Raw genomic sequence first — 23,327 nt, 5'->3', positions numbered from 1 at the left:
CACTCAGTGAATTTAGCCAAAACAACTCTCCATTCCATTTAATGTTCTGCTACATCTGTGACTAAGGCCATCAGTTCTGTACATGGTGAAGGCTAAGAGTAGACAGAAGTTACTGGTCATATCATACATTAATCAAAATTTCATTTCAATTTCCGTCTTATTGCCCTCTTAATGGCACCTTTTTTATATCTTAACAAATAACTGTCTATTGTGTTCACATAATGCCCTGTGCTTTTACTCATCAATATCTTCTATCATGTGTTGCACAGGCTCATATATCAGCTTTGAGCTGGTCTGGGATGAGAGAGAGACTCTGAGGCCTTCAGGGTTGCTACACTGCATTTTCATAAACCTTTCACTCCTCACACTAGCTCAGTGTAAGATCTGGCTTTGTTTTCAAATAAATATAAGACATTTTCCTTTTAACTCTATCCTTAGACAGAAATCACATTTTCAAGTGATCATAACTTTATATTTGTCTTTTGCCCCCAAAATAAATTCAGAAGCTATAATTTTCACTCAGATTGAGTCTCTGTTACTCAAATTAGGCCACGTGGTGGCCGGATTGAGATTACAAATTGTTTATTTCAGCTCAGCACAGGCTTATCTTTTGAAACCAAAACATCAATTTCTAGGGTTTTCAACATTTTAACACCTATAGTTATTTCAACAACCCAATATTCAGTCAAATCATCATTATCAGAGTTTTGCAAAGGTGAGAAGAGCAAGAACATATTTATTATATCTTTTTCATTTAACTCGGTTAATCAGGATTTATATATTTTATATATCTTTTACAACATGTTTTATCATCTTTAACTTTAATTTTAACCTCATATTAAAATGATCTCAAATCCTTCCTTCAAAAATAATCACTAAAGAATTTATCAAGCTTATTATTTTCTCATTTTCTTAGTGTAAATCTGTTTTATTCTTTTTTTTTTTTTTCTTTTTTCCTATTTTCATTTACAGAATTTAGTCTGGTGGCCTGATTTGCCACACTTTTTACACCTTATGGGTGTTCAGACACAGTTACGCGCAAAATCAATGGCCCAGCTGAGCACAATTAAAACGCTCTCATCTTTAGCTTATGGAGCAACGTTCAGCAACCTGTGTGCTCCAAAAGTGGCAGTCTGTTTGAGAACAGCTCGCTCGAGGTCCAATAAAACAGACAATGGCTTGCAATTTATGGTGCTTTATCAAAGTTTATCTGCTTTTTCACCAACATTATTTTTAGTTACTCAAATTGTATATCTCCCTTCGGTTATGGCACCTCCCCCATTTTATAAATTAATGAATACGCACAAACATCTACAAATTTGAATTCTCTTGTTCTCTCTTTGTTTGTAGCTAGTTAACTTCCAATTACAATAAAAACATTTCTGCCCATTATCTTCATCAGTCCAGCAAATTTCTTTGAAGTCAGGGTTTCAGAGCGGAGCTGCTTACAGCATTTGCTCTTGTTCATCTTACAATCTTTATACCGACTAATCAAATTACTGATCATATCACTCAAATTGTTAGCTAAAATTTAGTCAAAGTTCATACTCACCAGCGATCTTTAAACAGCTGTGGCATTTTAATTTCTCCGTTTCATTTCTCCACAGTCAATGCCTCTCACACCCAGCATTTCGGTGTCTGCTCACAGTTCTCACACGCGTTCTCACAACAGCCCATCGATTTATCCTTTTCCTTCAACTGACTCTTTCACAGTCCCAGTCCGGTCACTCAGCGGTGACACTCAAATCATGACATTTAATGAACTTCGTATACGTTGCATGCATTTCTGGCCATATAATTTCTCATTTGATAAAATACCGGTGTCTCGTATTCAGCTAGCTTGCTTTGGGATTTCCCCATATTGGCAGTCTGATTCTGTGGCTTTTCGCGCGCACGCTATTAATCTGTTGGACGTCTCCGTACAGATCTGATCTCTTCACCCAAGATCAGCCGGGCAGACGCTCGCAATAGCGCCCGATTTTGTGCCCTGGTTACCTGACCGCGGGCGGAACCAACCCAATCTAGGTAATATGGTTCCCAGACCAATCTAGGTCTTATTTATTCTCAGACCAATCTAGGTCTTATTTATACCAATCTAGGTATTTAATCGCCCACGTGATTTCAGTTCTTTTTTCTACCTCGTAAAAAACATCAATTCACGCTGCATTTGCCACAGAGTCAGACTCGCCTAATGGTTTATCCCTATCAATTCAATTTTCAATTTAACCAAATTCTATAAAATAAAAAATAAAACATTTCCCCCTGAATTTAAAAAGTTTGTCTCTTACCAGAAGCGCCCCGTTGCCATCGGATTCGTTTTCTATGATTCCAGTGTCTGGACCCTCCGGACACCCCCAGAGCAGTCAGCCCTTCTCCCTCAATTCTTCGGGGTAAGGCTGTGACTCTAAGTCCAGGATGATCGGGTCACTGTCTGCTCTCGGGGTCCAGAAGGCACATCCAAGGAATCCCAAACTTCTGACACCAACTGTAATGGCAAAAATTAATTCGTCGACATCACTAATAAGAGACAAACCAAGATCCAATTGTCTTTATAAAGATTTATTTTCCTTGCAAGGAAGAGCCACGGTCAAACGCAGCCGCTCGAGGCTACCTTGAGTGTGAACTGGAGACACAAAGAAGCCACAAGCTTCTTATACCCCCAATGTCTAAATAACCCCCTCAGTAATTTCCCATACATCTGGCGAAACCCACTCAAGGTTTCGCCTTGAGCAATTAAAAGCAAGAAACACAATGGTCCTTCATCTGTAACAACAGACAGAGTATCACCTACTCTTAATCAGCATATCTATTCAAACGCATAGATGCTAGTCAGGAATTCCAATTCCAAGAGCCATAATAGATAAAAGGGACAATGTATGGCTTCCACAGGTGAGGCCTCTTTGATCTGACTCATTTAAAACACAATAGAGAAAACAGGTCTGGAAGATTAAATCTTCTGTGATTAAATTTTTCCCCAACACAGTCTATCCTCAGAGCTTCAGCAACTTCTAGCAAAGCAGAAGATTGACTTTCACTTCAACCCCCCTGCAGCTCCCCATTTCGGTGGGGTGTGGGAGCGAGAGATAAGATCGGTCAAATCTGCTTTGTATACAGTTGTAGGAGCTCAACCTGTCTCAGAAGAAGTACTCCATACCGTCTTGCTGGAGGTTGAGGCAATGTTGAATACAAAACCGTTGGGAAATACCTCTTCTAGCATAGCAGATCTGGATGCAATAACTCCAAACATCCTCTTGATGGGGCGGCTGGATGGTGCTTTACCACAGGTGGTATACAACAAGAGTGAAGGATTGAGCAGGAGAAGATGGAGGCACTGTCAGGTTTTGGCGGACCACTTCTGGTCTAGGTTTATAAGGTACTACTTGCCAACCTTACAGCATCGACAGAAGTGGCATTCCACGACAGTGGATCTCTCGGTTGACTCTGTTGTTCTGTTGATGGACCCACAACTTCCCAGGGCTCTTTGGCCAGTCGGCAGAGTGACTAAGGTACATCAGAGCGCTGATGGTTGTGTCAGGTCAGTGGATGTTCGGATCAAGGACAAGATCTACACCAGACCAGTTGCCCGTCTCATCGCTCTCCCAGCTATCCCAGACTCAGATGAGGAAATGGATTCCGCCGTAGTGCCTACGGGGGAGGATGAGCAGTGAGCCTTTCTTAGGAACAAATCGCATACAGTTTGGGGGCGGCTGTGCGAAAGTCTCATTAATAGTGCACAGTATATGACATCTTTCCTCCCGATCGCGGGGACTTTTATTTTGGCGGAGCGCAGCACATTTGGTGGAGGACTTCACAGCGCTGTGTGCACGCGATCAATCTCACATCCGTTATCACCTGTGTTCAGTGAGAAGGAGCCACGCAGATTCCGTGACAGACGGCAGTTATATGGTCATCTTTAGGTTCCATTTGAGTGTTTAAAGGGGGGGGGGGACACTCAGTTTCAGTCAGTCTCATGTCAATCTTGAGTACCTATAGAGTAGCACTGCATCCTGCATATCTCCGAAAAGTCTTTATTTTTATTATAATTATAAAAGAAAGATGCGCTGTTCCGAGTCTTTCCGGAAAAAGCCGTGCGGCTGGGGGCGTATCGTGTGGGCGGAGCTAAAGAATGTCGAGCGCGCGCCGCTGATGCGTCATCCCTAAAAGTGGGGAAAAACTTTATTCAACATAAAAAATGGCTTTTATTCAGATACAGCCATACATCTATGATCCGGAATCAGACCCAGAGGCTGAAGTTGAACAGGAGCAGCAGCAAAAACGACTAGAGCAGGACGTCGACTATGTGGTATAAGTTACACTAACTATATAATATGTTTAGCGGCTTGTGTTATTTAGAACACCATGTCAAGCGCGAGTGCTACAATGTGTGTGTGTGTGTGTGTGTGTGTGTGTGTGTGTGTGTGTGTGTGTGTGTGTGTGTGTGTGTGTGTGTTTACGCGTGGTTTGTGTAGACATGATTTGTAGTAAGCGGACTGGTTTTGCACGTCAGGCTAGTGTTTACATAGAAAGACATGGAATAGTAGCGCATTTGAATGAAGAACCGCGCTTATTTAGTTCAACATTGTAGTAAACGACGTTTGTACGGGAAGAAGGAGGCGGGAACCGGCGAACAATAAACAAACTTTTAATTAAATAAACACAAACTAAAATGGCGGCGACAGCCCCTCACGGTCGGCTGCCGCCTACATACAAACAAACACCAAATGAAAATAAAAAGCTGCAGCCCCTCACGGACGACTGCAGCGAACACAAAATAAAATACAACATAAATTCCAGGCCTGGTCCTCTCTCGTCCCTCACTGTCGTCACTCCTCCTTTATACTCCCTCACTCCTCCGCAAGGGCCGAGATCGCTGCGGCTCGCAGCTGGCGCTCATCCTCTCTGATGAGCGCCGCCTCGTCCCGCCCTCACGGTCCCTCGGCCTCGCTGTTCGCCACAAACATATTTCCCCATTCTTTGTGTATTGTTGTTTGGAGTGCTTTTACAATACACAAACATACACATATAGTGGCCAGCTAAACAAATGTACACACTATACATTGCATGCTCCATTGATAAATACGTGATCATGTTTGGGCTAACGTTACTTGATGGGCATAGGCAAAAACAGACATTTGAAGCAGTCAAACCTGCGGTTCCAACGTTGGGAGCTTTATCGTTGGGACCGCTCCATCCTTCAGTATTAGGCGATCTGAAAATCCGGCGTCGAACTGGGCCTTGTTTATAAAACAATCGGCACCGAAATGCAGGGAACAGACATAAATATTTGCGCAACTCAGTTGTTGATCCGGAAAAGCAAATTCCATCTGTACGAGCCAGCGCTTTGATGGGCGTAGCCTATTGCTTTCACGCTCTCTCTCTCTCTCTCTCTCGCGCGCGCTCTTCCGGTAGAATTGTCCGTACGGCCCATACAAGGAAATTCCGCCCTGTTGAAGTCAAGCGGACCCATGATCGAAAAAAACTTTCCGAAACTTATGACTAACAGGAAGTACTAATTTTGGCAAAGAAATACTCCCATCAAACGTCCACCTTAGCTTATGAAACGGTGTCCATGTTTAGCATGGGAATCCAAGTCTTTAACAGTGCCAAAAGATCAGTATGCATGAAACAGCATTTCACCCCCCCTTTAAGTAGTGTGCGTCCAGAGAGAAAGTGAGTATTGTAGATTTCACTGTTACTCAAGCTAAGTTGATTGCTGTACACTGAATAGAGATGTTAAAGTAATAAATGGACGCTAATGAGGAATATAGCAACACTTGAGTACTCATACAGTGTAGTGTAATAATGCAGGCTGTTTATAATGTTTTATAATGCCCTATTTTGTTATATATGTGACACACTGTGTTTATGTTTGAGGGAAGCCAGTAGCTTATTAATGCCATTCATGTAAATCACATTTAAGCGCTTTTGAGTGAGTGCCTAGAAAAGCGCTATATAAATGTAATTAATTATTATTATTATTATTATTATTATTATTATTATTATTATTATTATTATGTTATTATGAGTGCAATCGTGATAAGTGGCATTGTTTTGTTAGAGCATATCTTTATTTGTTTGTTACAGACCACACACACATATGCTGATACACTTCTATGGACATGATACACAGCAACAGATGATACCACTGCATTAGTATTTATGTTTATCTACTGTATGTGAACAGAGAACACTGATAAATTCAACCACTATACCCTGGCTAACTTACCCCTCTGCATATGCTCTGTACCAATAAATCTGTTGAACTGGATTCCTTCTCTGACTTTGGTGTTCTAACCGGCACACCCGGACCAACTCCACCTCTTTAGCAACACCTAGCACCTTACAGTCCTTAGCCCCTCAGCTACAGTGGTTATCACAGAATCAACACCGGCCGCCCAGTGGCGGATCTAGAAAATTTTACATGGGGGGGCAAAGGGGTGGCAAGAGGTCTTGGCAGGGTGGCAGGGGTAGATGGTACATGGAAATCCCTATATGTGAATTGCTTTAACAAAACAAACACAAAACCACTATTAAACTACAGTACTTATTGCTTAATCATGCCCTTACACACTACAAAGGTTTTTAATTCACAACAGGAATAAGCCCAGTGTTCAAACAAAACAAAACAGTATAAAAAGCAAAATGAAAATATAAAAAAGTACAATAATTGTGTCCAAGATGCAGTGGACTACAAATATACAACAGTGGACAATACTCAAGTCCAATTATTGTTCTCCAGTTGTTTTATTGACCCCTTTGTTAGACTGATTGGTCGATATTATGTATGAGGAATATACATTTAGGTAAGTTGTAGGCTACTGTTTCTTTCAACATTGTCCATTCGTGTTTATTTATTAGCTAGAGATGATCTGTCAACGTGCAGCTAGGGATCTTACACGTAACATTTACAAGCGCCAAAACGGCATTTATTGTTTGAATTTCGTAATAAAAGTGACAGAATCTGAGAGCTGAGATTTTTTTATATCATAAGTAACCTGCTCTGTCTAGTCTGTCGGTCTCCGTGTCCTCTTTGCTTCGCGATTTTTCTGTGCGTGAGAAAATGTATGTGTGGAGTGAAAAGTGTCAATTGCGTGTGTCTCACGGTGAATGCATGAGATTTTGGCAGTTATGGATGCAACATTTTTATATTTTTTATTAAGCTGTTCTTGTCTTTACTAAAATCAAAATTAGGCTAATCAAAGGGAAGAGTGCTCTTACGAATCACAACCGCTGATTTTGGCTAACGCAATAGACTCGCTGTTTTTGCTGATGCTGAATCGTCTTTAGCAATACATTCATTACAAATGTAATTTTAAGTTAAACGTGTGTTTAAACTACACCTGGGGAAACTCACTTCACCTTCAGGGGCTCTGGGGCAGCTCAGTCTCTCCAGTCGGTTTGTAGGGCCACCGCACCGCAGCAGACTCGCTGTGTGTGAGCCAGACTGAGCGAAACTGCATGTTTGAATCAGGGACGTAGCTAAGTATTTGAGGGGCGGGGGGAGGGGTATTTTATGTATTTAAATTTTAATACATTTAAAATAAAAAATTAAATGGTTTACTTTTGGTAAATGTATTGGACATACTGGCGGGTTGTTTTTACAAGTACAGTTTTTGCATCATCAAAGTTAGGGGGGCAGCTGGGGGGGCAAGGCTCTAGAGTGGGGGGGCACCTGCCCCCCCTTGCCCCCCTGTAGATCCGCCCATGCGGCCGCCACATATTGCGTGTCGTTATTAATTTTAACACTATTTAAAACACGCAGCGTATTCGTTCAGCTGCATTTCCTTTCCCTGCTCTCCCTCCATCTCTCTGTCATCACGTGCGTCTCTCGCTCTCAAATTGCCAAACCTGCTTTTGATATGAAACAAAGTCTTTCATAGAAAAGGCTTAAGCTGTTTTAACAAGCATATCTTAAAATATGTCAGTGCCATTGTTTTGTCTCATGATACAGCCATTAATGTGTTTTAAAGGCATGTTTAATTTAATTATTAAGGCAACATTAAGGTATGTTTAATGTTAAAGCTAAATTTCCTAATTTAACTAAGGCCTAATGCTGGCTTAATTGGTCCGACTTTGTCAAGACAAACCCGATGGCAGGGATGGCTGACGCGAAACTGACGTTTCGGCGCTTTGCCGAGATCCCGAAGCGCAGATGTTTCGAAACACTGCTCCGAATTGTGTTTCGAAATACCCATGTCACGTGACTATGGCTAAATGAAGCTTCAAAGTGTTTCATCTGGTGGCGCCTGTCAAAACTGTGTTGATACAATTAGATCATAATAACCTAGCAAATTACAGACCAATTTCAAATCCTCCATTCATGTTGAAAATACTAGAAAAAGTTGTGTCCGCTCAATTGTGCTCTTTCTTGCAAGAAAATTATATCTATGAAAAATTTCAATCAGGATTCAGGCCGCATCACAGCACAGAAACCGCGCTCGTTAAAATCACAAATGATTTACTTCTAGCTTCTGACCAAGGCTGTATCTCAATACTAGTTCTACTCGATCTTAGTGCTGCGTTCGATACTATAGATCATAAAATACTATTAGATCGACTTCAAAATTACACTGGTGTTCAGGGACAGGCATTAAACTGGTTTAGATCGTATTTATCAGACCGCTACCATTTTGTCTGTCTAAATGGGGAAAAATCAAAGATAACGTCAGTAGACTATGGGGTGCCGCAAGGATCCGTGCTAGGCCCTCTGCTATTCTCTATATATATGCTGCCACTTGGTAATATTATAAGAAAACATGGAATTAATTTCCACTGTTATGCTGATGACACTCAATTATATATTTCATCACGACCAGATGAAAACGCTAAATTATCTAAACTGACAGCGTGTGTTGATGATATTAAACACTGGATGATGTGTAATTTTCTGCTATTAAATTCAGATAAAACGGAGGTATTACTTATTGGTCCAAAAAACTGCCTACAAAACCTCTCACAATACAACTTTAACTTGGAAGGATGTCCTGTCACTTTATCCACTACAGTAAAAGACCTGGGTGTTATATTAGACCACAAATTGTCTTTCGAAAATCATATTTCATATGTTACAAGAACGGCATTTTTCCACCTTAGAAACATTGCTAAGCTACGTAACATGCTATCTATTTCTGATGCAGAAAAGTTAGTTCATGCATTCATGACCTCGAGACTAGATTACTGTAATGCTTTATTAGCTGGTTGTCCTGCATCATCAATAAACAAGCTACAGTTAGTCCAAAACGCAGCTGCTAGAGTTCTCACTAGGTCAAGAAAATATGATCATATAGCACCAATTTTATCATCTCTACACTGGTTACCTATTAAGTTCCGTATCAATTACAAAGTATTGCTACTGACCTATAAAGCCCTAAATGGTTTAGCTCCAGTGTATTTAACGGATCTTCTATCGCCCTACAATCCATCGCGCTCTTTAAGATCACTAAACTCGAGGCTTCTGGTCATTCCTAGGATATCTAAGTCCACTAAAGGAGGGAGGGCATTTTCACATTTAGCTCCTAAACTCTGGAATAGTCTTCCTGATATTGTTCGAGGTTCAGACTCGCTGTCCAAGTTTAAAACTAGATTAAAGACGCATCTCTTTAGCCAGGCATTCACATTATAAATACGTTTTATACTACAGTTAAATCGGATCAAAAGCATTAATATTCTGAACAGCAGCTATGCTAATTATTTCCCATCTGCTTTTCTGTTGTTATCTCAGGACACTAGTCCCGAGGTAACTAGTTCGTCAGCTCCAGTTTGTATCCAGCCTCTCATGGAGACTTCAGATGCCCTTCGGATCATTTGAATGCCCTTCGGATCGACTTCAGATGAGAGTTTGCGGGAATGCCACGACACATGCGCGAGAACTGAGATTAACCCTACTCCGAAAGAGTGAGCAGCCAGTAACAAGCATAGTAGAAGAAGAACGCCGTAATCTCAGTTCTCGTGCATGCGTCGTAGCACTCCCGCGAACTCTCGTCAGAGGCTCAAATTGAACAACAATAATAGTGGTATAAAGTCGTTATTTTTGTTGTTTTTTCCGCTCAAAAAGTATTTTCGTCGCATGATAGACTTAATACAGAGCCACTGTAGTCATTTGGACTCCTTAAATGACTTTTTTACTTACTATTCTGGGCCATCAAGTTTAATTCCCTCTGAAAGCCTATGGAGGAGTGAGACAGCTCTCAGATTTCATCAAAAATATACTAAATTATGTTCCGAAGATGAACGAAGGTCTTACATGGTTGGAACAACATGAGGGTGAGTAATTACTGACATAATTTTCATTTTTGGGTGAACTAACCCTTTAAAATAGCCATGTGACGGTATCAAATTTTAATAGACAACTGCTTAAGATTTTATACGGCATGATGAAACTTTGGGTCCCTCCTGGGACTGTGCTTGCTTAATCACCCATATCCTGACATGACTATTTTAGCCATACACCCTGTACGGACATCTCGACCGCATTTTCATCAGTAACCCACATCTGCCGATATGTAATGTGACTATATCAGCTTGTAAGCTTGAAGCACAAACATGAGCCCAGCCCTACAATGAAACAGAGACTTTTTACCCCCGGTTTCACAGATAATGCTTAAGCTAATCCTAGACTAAAATGCATGTTTGAGCTGTTTTAACTGAAAGAATCTTGCACTGACAAATCTTAAAATATGTCAGTGGCATTGTTTTGTCTCAAGATGCACACCAGTAATGTTTTTTTCTTGGGCACGTTTATAAAAGTTACTTCAATGTCCTAATTGAACTAAGGCCTAGTCCTGGCTTAGTCTAAGCCCTGTCTGTGAAACCGGGCCTTAATGTTTTGGACATCTATAACCTCACACATTCAAGTATAACTTTATTGGTGTTGGTCAACACTTATGTTGCCATTGCAAGTAGTTAAATTACTTAGAATACAGTGGTGCTGTGCATTTTAAATGGTTAATGGGGAACATGTATTCTTAAAATGCATTCTAAAAATCAAAATAATTAGTAATAAATAATTATTCATGATATTTTGATTCATTATCGTGATATATTGTATTACAGATACGGGCACATGTCTAATTTAAAACCTTTACACCAATACATTACTATATGGTGATCAATACAGTTATCAATACACTGTAAAAAAAAAATCAGGTCTCCAATTGAAAATTTTCTAGTGACTGATCACATCTAAATTTTTTAGTTGGCCAAATTTAATTTCTGTTAATTAAATTGCATCAATTCACAGAAATTCAATTTGGCCAACTGAAAAATTTCGATGTGATCAGTCACTAGAAGATTTTCAATTGGAGACCTGAATTTTTTTTTACAGTGTAGTTATAGTAATTAGCTATTGAAAAGAGATTCATTTTTCAATAGATAGCTTCAATAGTCTTTTTCAAGATGATGTTTTGAACAATGTTGGTAATCAGACAGTTGGCAGCACCCATTGACTTTAATATTCTATATTTTTTCCTACTGTGGAAGTCAACTGTCTGATTACCAACATTTTTCAAAATATCATCTTTTGTGTTAAACAGAAGAAAGAAACTCAGTTTTGGAACAACTTGAGGGTGAGGAAATTACAACACAATTAAAATTTTTGGGTGAACTATACCTTTAAGAATAATTATACTAAATGAATATGGTAGCCTACCTGGAGCACAGGTTTTATCAGCTGACTGTCTTTTGTCACTTATAATAAATTGGAATGTTGGATGGGTGCATATGAGGCTGGGAGGGGGGAAAAAATCACAGTAGGCTATACTCAGGGCCGGCCCGTGGCATAGGCGGAATAGGCAAACGCTAGGGGCGCCACTCATTCATAGGGGCGCCAAAACTTATTACTGATACTATTTTATTAACATTAATTTGAAATATTACCAAATAAAGCGCAAAAAAACTTAACTAAGTCCCCCGCATCTTCCCGGTCCGCCTCATCAATCTCCCCCCGCCGAGCTACTTGAAGTGCGTCAGCAATATAACGCGTGATCAGTTTAATGTTGGGAATTTGTTGTGTCGCGTCGCCTCTCGCCGCATCTAATGTAGACAGGATTGCTTTCATTTTTTAGGGTGCTTGGTCGCTCGCTCCAGGTGTAGACCCGGTGAAAGTTGCCTGATAATTTATGACGGATTGCCGAATTGTAGTGTCTTAAAAAAACAGAAGCCCTCTGATGCTGGCAAGATAAGGGAAACACTGCAAAAATGCTCTTCTTATTTAGTATTTTTGTCTTGTTTCTAGTCTAAATATCTAAAAATTCTTAAACCAAGATGCATTTACTAGATAAGTAAAATAATATGTTTTCTTAAGTGAGTTTATGCTTAAAACAAGCTAAATTATCTGCCAATGGGGTGAGAAAAATAATCTTGTTTCTGATTGAAATCTTGTTTCTTGTTTCTGTCCCAAACTGAAATAATAGGCCTATAATTTTTCTCACCCCATTTGGCAGATAATTGTGCTAGTTTTAAGCTAAAACTCACTTCATTTTGATTTTTTCCCCCAGAAAACAAGGAAAAATTATCTAATGTAATTTTACTAGTAAATACATCTTGATTTAAGAATTTTTTGATGTTTGGACTGGACACAAGAAAAATTATTAAATAAGAAGAGCATTTTTTGCAGTGAAAAGACAGGTAAAGTGATGTAATGAATGAACAGTTTATTTAATTGCATAGTAAAATACTAATGTACGCTAATTAATTCCAGTTTTAACTTAAACCATATGCAGGCAGCAGTTCTGGGTTCTCTAGTGGCCACAGACAGTGTATTTTGTAAAAATAAATAAATAAATCATATCTGTTTTTTTAAACGCATGTTATCACTTTTTTAATAGCCTAATGTTTTTACTCTACAGTTGTGCAGTTTTAAGGGGACATATGGACATTTTAAAATGTATTTGCCGAAATTAGTAATGATATTTATATACAGGTTTATTTAAAATAGCTACATTTTATGTAAATTTCACATTAAATATCTAAATTTCTCCAAAGTTTAATTCATGGTGAAAACATGAATGTGCATATTAGTGGAAGATTGCTGCCATCTACTGGAAAACAAACACTTTTGCTAGTTCTCAATAGTTTGTGCATGAATGCAAGATGCAATTACTTGTTAATTGTGTTTAGGCTGTAATGTGGCATAGGTGCTATTTTTGTATAGTTTAACTATCATCAGCCTTTAAAAAATAAAATAAAAATAATAATATCATGAACATAATGACGGGGTAGAATGGACTGGACATCATATAAAACAACAACAATAAAAATTAAAAAACATCAATGCATTAAAAAAATAAAACAGTACGAGTGTTTCCGCAATTTAGACTGAAAACATGTAGTGCTAAACCTTGATACAAGGGGCACCAAGTAAAATCTTGCCTAGGGCAGCAAATTGGTCAGGGCCGGCCCTGGCTATACTCACTACAAAAAACTAGACTACACCACTGGAAATAAGTCATTTACACCAATAATGTGATGCGGGCAATTAACCCTGCTTGTGGAATAAATGAAGACTATTGCTAAATATATTATGCTAATGTAAATGGCAGTTAGTGTATGAGAGGTTGCAGGTTCGCACAATTTCACAATTATATAAAATAATATATGCGATTTCAACTATTTCTGAAGTGCTTCTATTATAAAGAACACGGCTTTCTCACATAAGGAAGCCCCTGCATAGAGTGAATATCGGTTTTTGAGCCATTGATAAAACAATTAAGCACCGCCACGGACGGCAATATTTTCAGTGGCTTTAACAAGAAACAGGAAACTCGTGAATTATAATGTAAGCTCCGCCCAGTGTCACTTCTTCTTCTTCTTCTTCTTTAACGGCGGTTGGCATCCCGCTTTTGGTGCATTACCGCCACCTTCTACTCCGGAGTGTGAATCAGATTCCAATTTTACAATCTAACTTCCCTTCCAGTGTCACAGAAAATCTCCGACTATTTCAGAACACCTGTTAGAACTGACTGCCCGTGATTTGTTAATATGCCATATATGGTAGGGGTTGATCTTTGAGTGCTGTGATTGGATGGCCATCATGGATGATTCAGCTCAATCTTGTGTATAAATCTGAGGCTTCACTCGAGAGTGTTGTGGTACTGCACTGTCTCTGAGTCTGTCTGATCATTCTCATATCACAGGGGTTGAGCCGCCCGTTTATAACTGATCACTTTGAGGCTGCAGATAATCTGAAGATTCATCTCTCAATCAGGTCAGAGCTGTAGCAATGCATCACTTCTTTTCCATTGCTTTTTCACTGCTAGCCATTATTGGGCAGCATGTGAGCTCAGCCAGAGAACACAGATCAGTGCTGACTGTGCCGAATGGAGGGCCCTGGGGGACTTGGAGGGATGTTAGCATGTGTCCCGATGGAACGTACGCCTATGGGTTTAGCCTGAGGGTAAGTTGGGCATTTACTCTATTTTGCTAAAATGGTTGTGTTTTAGTAAATTTGATTTCGCCCTGCAGCTCAGGCTGGAAACCTGTACAATATTTTTTTTTTTTATAATGTTTTTTTAAAATCCTGCTTCTGTTGCAAATTTGCGGGGACCAATCACAAACCGGCTTATCCACCTGGCGCGCTGTTGGCGGGTTTAACAAGATGACGGATAGAGACGCGATGGATCGTTGGTCTGATTGGTTGAAGGACTATCCAATTTCGTAGTCATTTGATAATTTGAGCCGATGATCACGTCTCTTGTGCAATTAAAGAGCAGACTCCCCAGACCAATGTTCAATCTTAAAACACAAGTGCTTTCATTAACTGAGGAGTTGCTTTTATTTAATTATCTCCAGGAAACCGCACCTGATTTTTTTTAAAGTGTGTAATAGAAAGAAGGCCGTGCAGAGAGTTCTTCAGGGGCAGGGGCTCAAATTTAAAAAAAAGGGCTATATATATTTCACATTCTCACACTATAATATAAATCTCCTTATGCTCATCAAGCCTGCATTTATTTAATCAAAAATACATAAAAAACAGTAGCCTAATATTGTGAAATATTATAACATTGTTCTTGTCATGTTATAATAATCACATTTATTTAGTGTTATTGACCACGATATTATCAATGATATTTGTCTGAGAGGGGCACTTTTGATTCATTTTGAAAAAGGGCAGGGGCTCGAGCACCCAAAGCGCACCACCCCCACCCCCACCCTTTGCACGTGCCTGCTAGAGAGCATGAAGATAAATGCAGGGTTTCTGTGGGTCTTAATTTGATTGTCCACAATTTAAGGCCTTAATGTCTTAAATTGAAGCAGAAACTCTTAAATTTAATATCATGTCTTTAAATTATGGCCCTATGATTTCTGTGCAGAAAACGTGGACGGAATTGTAGAATCATTCGAGAAAATGTATTTGCTGTATTAGGCAGAATGTCACGGAATTTCTTTTTTTTCTTTTTTGATGAATAGATCAAAAGTAGATTAGAACACTTGAAGGGACGGTTCACCCAAAAGTTAAATTCTGTCTTCATTTACTCGCCCTAATGTCGTTTCGAACCCTTAAAACTTTCGTTCATCATATAAATCGATCGAGTCTCTTCAGTAAAATTGGAATAAACAGCTTGATTCCTATGGATTAGTTTTACGATCTCTAGCGTCAAAGTGGTATTTGCTCTCTTTCCGATTTCATTAAATGTATTCGTTTGTGTTCCGAAGATGACAGTCAGTACGAAAAATTCACCATAAATGCGGAGTCCAGAAATTAAAATAAGAAACTATTAAAAAATAACAGATTTCATAGGACCTAATGCTTCCACAGGATTTGTGTTCCATGTCAAATCTTTAAATCAAGACACCTTTACTCGACATTGACATGCAAAATGAAGACATTAACTGAGAAATATTTTCTGAGAAATTGAACACAATTAAGTGATTTTATGCTTGAAACAAGAACAAATATTTGTATGGAAATTCCTTTAATTGGGATTAAGTTAAATCCACTGGCACACGTTTTAATCACAATCACTTTCACAAGATTTTCCGATATCTCCCACTTTTAAGCCTTTTTTTGTAAAATAAGTTATGGAGATCAGTTGGAAATTTTATTTTCAAACTTTGACGTCACTAATGGATATTGACATATTGCAGAGTTATTCCCTTAAATGTATTCCTTAAATTTAAACTTGCCTTCCTAAAACCTGCAGAAACCCTGTAATTGTTACTTTGGGTTGGGTTAGAGTTAACATTTTTTCAAATGGAAGATTGTCTCAATGTTGTTTTTTTAAGGTGGAAGATCCTATTGATGGTGATGATACAGCGCTCAATGGGATTCGTCTTTACTGTACCGATCGGTCCGAAGAAGATTCATCCTCAAATGACATCACCTCGATTGAGTCCGGCATAGGATAGTAATGGACTTAGATGAACAATTATTGTATTAAGTGTTTAAGCTAGAGAAGTACATTTAATTTTCTTTAATTGATTTGATTGAGAAACCTTGTGTCTTTTCTTCAGCTGGGGTGAGTGGAAAGCTATCAAAAATTGTCCTAAAGGATTATTTAGAGCGTTCCAGCTGAGAGTCGAATCTGAACAATTAAGTGGAGATGACACGGCCGCAAACAACATCAGGTGAGCATGTGGTGCTATAATAGCCTGGTTAAAACCAGACCATTCTCAGTAGTAACTGAGTTATGGTCTGGCAAAGCTTCATAGACAAATCATTTCCAAAGGGGCGTCACCAACGGGCGTCGCTCAAATGCCTCTCGGCGCAATTGGATAGACCTAAAACCAATCAGAGCGATGAGGGAGATGACGTATGCAGAGCGACGGAGAAACATCTGAGACTCTGGCCGTTTCTCAATATGCGTTCTTGTCTGTACTTGTGTTCTCAAATAGGAAATGTCCCCGGTTTCCATTTCAGAAATCTGGTCACTTTACCTAAACCACATATTAATGTTTAATATATTATTTTTAAAATGTAAACGAAAAGAGGCATGGTGTTTTATACTTCGTTTTATTATAAATATATAAGATAAACAATGTAGGCCTAGCTATGCGTTGCCTGAACCACATTCGTGTGGCTGTTATGTTTAATTATTATTTTTTTATGAAATGAGGCAGTGGTGTTTCTTATGACATATTTCGTACGCGAACTTCTGACTTGATTCCGTGACTTAGCAAGCTTGACTCCGGAGAATGAACTCCCGAGGACGGGAGGAAACTAGTCCGCCTAGTCTGCTAATGGACAAGCAGCGTTCTTGACAGTATCACTCAGTATATATTTGTATATGTAGTGCAGGCAATGCATGTTGTCTTCAATGCATGTTTATAACAAAACGAAATATAAAAAACCCAGCCTCTTTTCGTTTGCATCTAAAAACACACACACATAATATAGGCTATGATTATCACTGTAATAAATTAAATATGACACAAAACACAACCCAGTCTCTTTTTGTTAAATGTCAGTTTATGTGTGATCATCCATAGCAATCATAAAAGTATAAGTAAAAGGTATAAGAAGCTATACAATAAATAAAGCAATTCAGTCAAAGTCAGCGCTAGGAGACTACAACGGTAAAGCTTAATATCTTAAAAATATAAAGTTATGAAACTTCACTTTGCCCTCAGACAAAACGATCTGTCTAGAAACAAATTATAGATTAATGAGAGCAAAGATCAGCCGTTAGATCTACACAAGACGAGACGGTTTAACCACTACAGAGACATCAGAGCCAGCGGCAGACGGCAGAAGGACTGGCCGAGGAAAGGCGCCTCTCGGCGGGCTCAATGATCAATTGAGCGCCGCTGAACCACTGGCGCTCACAACTCCGAAAACGGCAGATAAAATTTTTAAAAAGGCGCTCTTTATAAATAAACCACATATTTGAGCTTTAAACAACTACATTCAAGCCCGAAAAGGACTTAAAACTATATTTTGTAAAACATTAACACTACCAGAGGGCTCTCGCTAAGACCCATTCGTTTAGCCACCAAAGGGCCAAGCTGGTATCAGACTTTTGCCGAATCCAGTCGGTAAGACAGCGATAACATCTTTTTTAGATATGAAGGCTTCGAGTGTTGTTCTTTGCTCGGGTTTTAACGAAAAGGTAAAGTTTAAATCGCTTAAAACAGACGCGATAGCTGATTCGAACGAGTGATGCTCCACAGTAGCGGCAAATCTGCTTCAATGTCGCTGCGCTGTCGTCATCGTCTAAAGCCCGCCCCAACGTTTCTAATTGGTGCCGCGATTTCTAGGGTTTAGAAATGGGTTTGAATGGGGTCTTTGCCAGACTACTTGCAGAGCAAATCTAAATTTGCCGGAAGTTGTCTGGGTTTTCCCAGGCTAGTGCTATAAGTCAACCTGGTTTTATTTTGCTACGACTGCGGTTTCCCTCATGCGAACGGTTCGTGTTTGTGATTTAAGCCGAGTGCAAGAGGCTGTACGTGATCACGTGACTGATATTCTATCCAACAGCACAATTACATTTTATCATTGTCACATTTAAATTTCCTCCAGGTTCGAATGCAGTGACGGTACTGAGCTGCAGGGTGACGGCACAACCTGGGGTGATTGGGGCAAGTGGAGCTCAAAGTGTGAGGGAAAAGGAATCTGCGGCATCGGCACGAAGATAGAAGAGCCACAGGGAGATGGCGATGACACCGCTCTCAATGACGTTCAAATATACTGCTGTGATTAAGGTGATGTGAATCTCAATCAAACACTCGGACTGACACACACTGCAGATCATCTAAATCTGTTTTCTCTTTCAGGTGTATGAGGACGACAAGAACAGCAGGAAGATCAAATGAATTGTAGTAATTGATCATCATACTATGATAAACTAACATGAACCATGTCATTCAACAGTAAATCTAATGCACAGTCAGCCGGTCATTATCACAAAACAAAGCCTAACTGGACGATCAGGTCATTTACTGTACATCCCGCCTATTATTGGAGTAAAGACTCTTGAACTTCTGCTGTCAGTCAAAACTGGTGCCAAATATCAGCATTAAAGTCTTTATAAACAGTGCCTTGTTGTAGTTTCATTGTTTTGCACAACGTAACGCGTTGTGTGGGTGTGGTTTTTTTTTTGTTTTTTTTTTATTTTTTTTCGAACTCCCGGCAAGATGGCAGAGAGGACAGCGTTTGGTTTATGGAAGTACGCACATTATTTTCAATTTGTCAACGAAAAAGAAAAGAACATAACGGTAAAATGCACACTCTGCGTTGGTGAAAAGCTTCTGTCGACCGCCAAAAATTCTTCCTCAAATTTAAAAAAGCATCTCGCATCCAAACACCAATCTAGCACTCTGGTAGCAAAGCCTGCTGAGGAGGACGACGGTGGTGCACCAGCTCCAAAGCAACAGTGTTTGAGTTTTAACTCCGCTAAAACAGTCCCCATCAGTTCACAAACTTGTGGCCGGTTATGTAGTCGAGGAGATGCTTCCAATTACTACTGTGGAGTCTCCATCTTTCCGTAGATTAATCAGTAAAATCCCAACTACACGTAACACAGAGGGAACAGTGCCTGACCGCAAAACATTTGCAAGCTACACTCAAAATGATTCAAGCCCTTCATAGATGTGACGCATTTAAATTCTGTTCACTTTACTTAAACATATCTAATTTTGTCACAACTTAATTTAATTGTGTTCAATCATCCTAATATTTTTAAAACTGAAGTTTACTTAATTCAGTTGTGTTAAAACTACATTAAATATTTGTGTTGACATAACTAACTGGGCAGTTCCCATGCTTTGCAAGGGACTCCATTAGGAGAGTAAATTTGGGGATTAGAGTGTTATTTATGTTTTTCAGTAAAGGGAATTATGTTGTTAGTAATGTTAGTGTTTAATGTTCAGTTATGTTGGACATTTAGAGAGGTTTCTGTAATGTTTTTTTTTATTTTGTGGTTACCGTTATTCTGAAGACCGGCACTCAGTGATCTATGCTAATGTCAAACCTCTTTTCGTATATATTCATTATATACATTGTGTATGATGATGAATGAAACTGCTTATAATTGTTTTCCAATTAATTTTTTTAATTTAAGTTTGACAAGAAAAAAAAGTAATGTTATACTTATATAAATATCAATTAAACTATTAGATAAAATTGAGTTGGACCAACTCAATTACATTTCATTGTATGAATTAGTTGTTTATGAGTTGGGGTTACACATATTTATTGGATGGAAAACCTGCCCTCAGGTCAATTGAGTTTGTCCAATGAGTTATTTTTTTTGAGTGTGCATGTTCATTTAACTTAACCGATTTAAGTTACAGGGAAGCAATTCCACTGATTTAGTTCAACATTACTATTTCACATAGATTCTTCCCCATTCAGTTGTGTTGTCCCAACACAAGGAGTTTACATAGATTAGAAAAATTCCATTAATGTTAATAAAAAGCAATTTGCTTGTGTGGAACCACTGTCCATAATTAAATTAAGTAAGTTTAAAGAATATTTTTTTTTGAGTGTATCTGGACAAATCCTACATAGACATGGAGAAAGAACTGAAAAAAACTTTGAAGAACTGGACTTTGTTTCTACCACGGCAGATTTGTGGACAGCTAATAATAAGAGCTTCATGGGAACGACGGCTCACTGGATACATCCATCTACTCTGAAGCGGGGGAAAGCTGCAATCGCATGTAGGCGGGTGAGAGGACGGCACACGTATGATGTAGTTGCAGGAGAGAGCAAATTCATACGTCATATGGCCTTGGTGGGAAAGTGACAGCCACTGTCACTGACAATGGATCTAGTTTTGTAAAGGTAACTTTACGTGACAAACTCAAAAAAAATGAGAATTAACAAAAGCTGTTACAAAGGACCCTTTATTAAGCACTGGAAGTAATACATTTATATTAGAAGGTTCTATTACAGTGAGTTATTCAATGACTATGGACCGTTTATGCCCCCTTGTGGAATAACAGTGTAATTCGACTGTGTTGGAAGTGCGTCATTCAGTTGTTATGAATCCGTAGAGTGAGGACTCCAAAACGCACGAGAGTTGCCTCATGTCATAAAAGTGGTGCTATTAATCGTGTGAGTGCATCTAAAAGTAAGTTTCTATGTTTACTGAGTTTATTTCTCTTGTTCTTTATGGAATATCACCATAATCCTGTTTGTTACATTCAATAGGCCTAATTAATGTCGCATACGGCCGATCAACCTGCCTATATTATCATACTGCATGCATATAACGACATTTCTACATTTCTTCTTTGTTTATATCAAGCGTAAGTGTAATTGCCTCTTCATTGTGTATATTTATATAATTTGTTGTAATTATCGCATACGCTAGAAAATGCTTAGTCAGTAGGCTTGTTTGAGATGCGCCTCGCCTCGCCTGCAGTTCAGCCGAGACTAGGCGGCTGCAGTGAGGGGAGGAGTGAAAAAAGTGCAGGCAAGCCGGACAGTTCTCTCTTCTCGTAGTGGATCAGACACCTGCGAGATCAAAGGCGGATATCGCGGGATTCACACTCGTGCGCTTTGTTGCTGATAAACTGGATGTAATTTAAGTTCTGTTACTTTTATATGAAAATAAATATTATGAACAAGACACCTAAAGTTTTTGTTATTTATTTCCATTCGAAAGACGTGTTTATCAATCATTTTGACTTTAATTAGGCCTACATACATGTTTTTATATATATATTTTTATAAATATGACAACAATCACATAACCCACAGAGAGATCGCCTTTGTTAGAGAGTTTGGGAATATTCACACATAAAAACATGATCTCAGAGTTTTAAAATTTCAAACATTAAAAAAAAAGAACCATACATCACGGTTGTTTAAACCAATAAGCATTAAGCTGTGTCGTCAGCAAGTCGTTTCCCATTATGCTTTTGCTCCGCGCAGTCGGTGGAGAGCAGCTGCGCTCGACTGCAGAATCCGACACATCCGCCTTTCGCTCGCGAGAGTTTTTTGACATACGTCAGCATGACATCAGAGCAAGGCGGACCGCCCTCGGACACTTTTCTAACCGGAATGCATCTCGCGCTGATCACCGGTGATCGGTTCTGCGCAGATTTCGCTCATCTCAAACAAGCCTATTCTGTTATGCACGCGCTGTCTATGTGACGTCATTGACGCTACGGCCGCGGGTTCGATCCCGGGTCTGACCAAGGTTAAGATAAGATGACAAAGTGAATAATATTACTTCTGGATATGCTCTAATGTCTTCCTAAGTATTTAAATTGTTTATTGTAATTGTATTGTTATTGAGTATTGTTTGTTATGCTATTATATTTTATTAATGTTAACCCAGCAAACACACAACGTCAGATAGACGTTCAGATCATGTCTGTATAACGTCTGTCAGTTCAGAACCACTTTTGTACGTCCTGTGGACGTGCAAAACAGGGTAAAAATTTGAACGTCTAACTAGGACCCCCTATGGACGTCGGTGGACGTGCAAAACAGGTTCAAAATCTGAACGTCTAATTAGGACCCCCTATGGACGTCTGTGGACGTGCAAAACAGGTTCAAAATCTGAACGTCTAACTAGGACCCCCTATGGACGTCTGTGGACGTGCAAAACAGGTTCAAAATCTGAACGTCTGACTAGGACCCCCCATGGACGTCTGTGGACGTGCAAAACAGGTTCAAAATCTGAACGTCTAACTAGGACCCCCTATGGACGTCTGTGGACGTGCAAAACAGGTTCAAAATCTGAACGTCTGACTAGGACCCCCCATGGACGTCTGTGGACGTGCAAAACAGGTTCAAAATCTGAACGTCTAACTAGGACCCCCTATGGACGTCTGTGGACGTGCAAAACAGGTTCAAAATCTGAACGTCTGACTAGGACCCCCCATTGACGTCTGTGGACGTTCAAAACAGGTTCAAAATCTGAACGTCTGACTAGGACCCCCCATGGACGTCTGTGGACGTTCAAAACAGGTTCAAAATCTGAACGTCTAACTAGGACCCCCTATGGACGTCTGTGGACGTGCAAAACAGGTTCGAAATCTGAACGTCTGACTAGGACCCCCTATGGACGTCTGTGGACGTGCGAAACTGGTTGAATATCTGAACGTCTGAATAGGGACTTTTTTTGACGTCTGTGGACGTGCAAAACAGGTTCAAAATCTGAACGTCTGACTAGGACCCCCTATGGACGTCTGTGGACGTGCAAAACAGGTTCAAAATCTGAACGTCTAACTAGGACCCCCTATGGACGTCTGTGGACGTGCAAAACAGGTTCGAAATCTGAACGTCTGACTAGGACCCCCTATGGACGTCTGTGGACGTGCGAAACTGGTTGAATATCTGAACGTCTGAATAGGGACTTTTTTTGACGTCTGTGGACGTGCAAAACAGGTTCAAAATCTGAACGTCTGACTAGGACCGCCTATGGACGTCTGTGGAC

The 23,327-nt window shown here is 39.6% G+C and overlaps 1 protein-coding gene across 1 annotated transcript; it reads left to right on the top strand.

The window, feature by feature from the left end:
- Positions 1-14,218: 14,218 nt before the first annotated feature.
- On the top strand, positions 14,219-18,747 carry LOC307137137 (vitelline membrane outer layer protein 1-like; the record flags this gene model as incomplete). Its single annotated transcript, XM_079834619.1, has 5 exons — positions 14,219-14,392; positions 16,222-16,343; positions 16,450-16,563; positions 18,455-18,611; positions 18,709-18,747. 5 exons carry the CDS (start codon positions 14,219-14,221, stop codon positions 18,745-18,747), a joined length of 606 nt encoding a protein of 201 aa, XP_079690745.1.
- Positions 18,748-23,327: the final 4,580 nt, after the last annotated feature.

This window comes from Gobio gobio (assembly GCF_949357685.1).
Source record: "Gobio gobio genome assembly, chromosome: 14".
In the NCBI taxonomy this organism is placed as follows: domain Eukaryota; kingdom Metazoa; phylum Chordata; class Actinopteri; order Cypriniformes; family Gobionidae; genus Gobio; species Gobio gobio.
The sequence above is the reverse complement of the archived record's forward strand: the minus strand, read 5'-3'. Positions and strand labels throughout refer to the sequence as shown.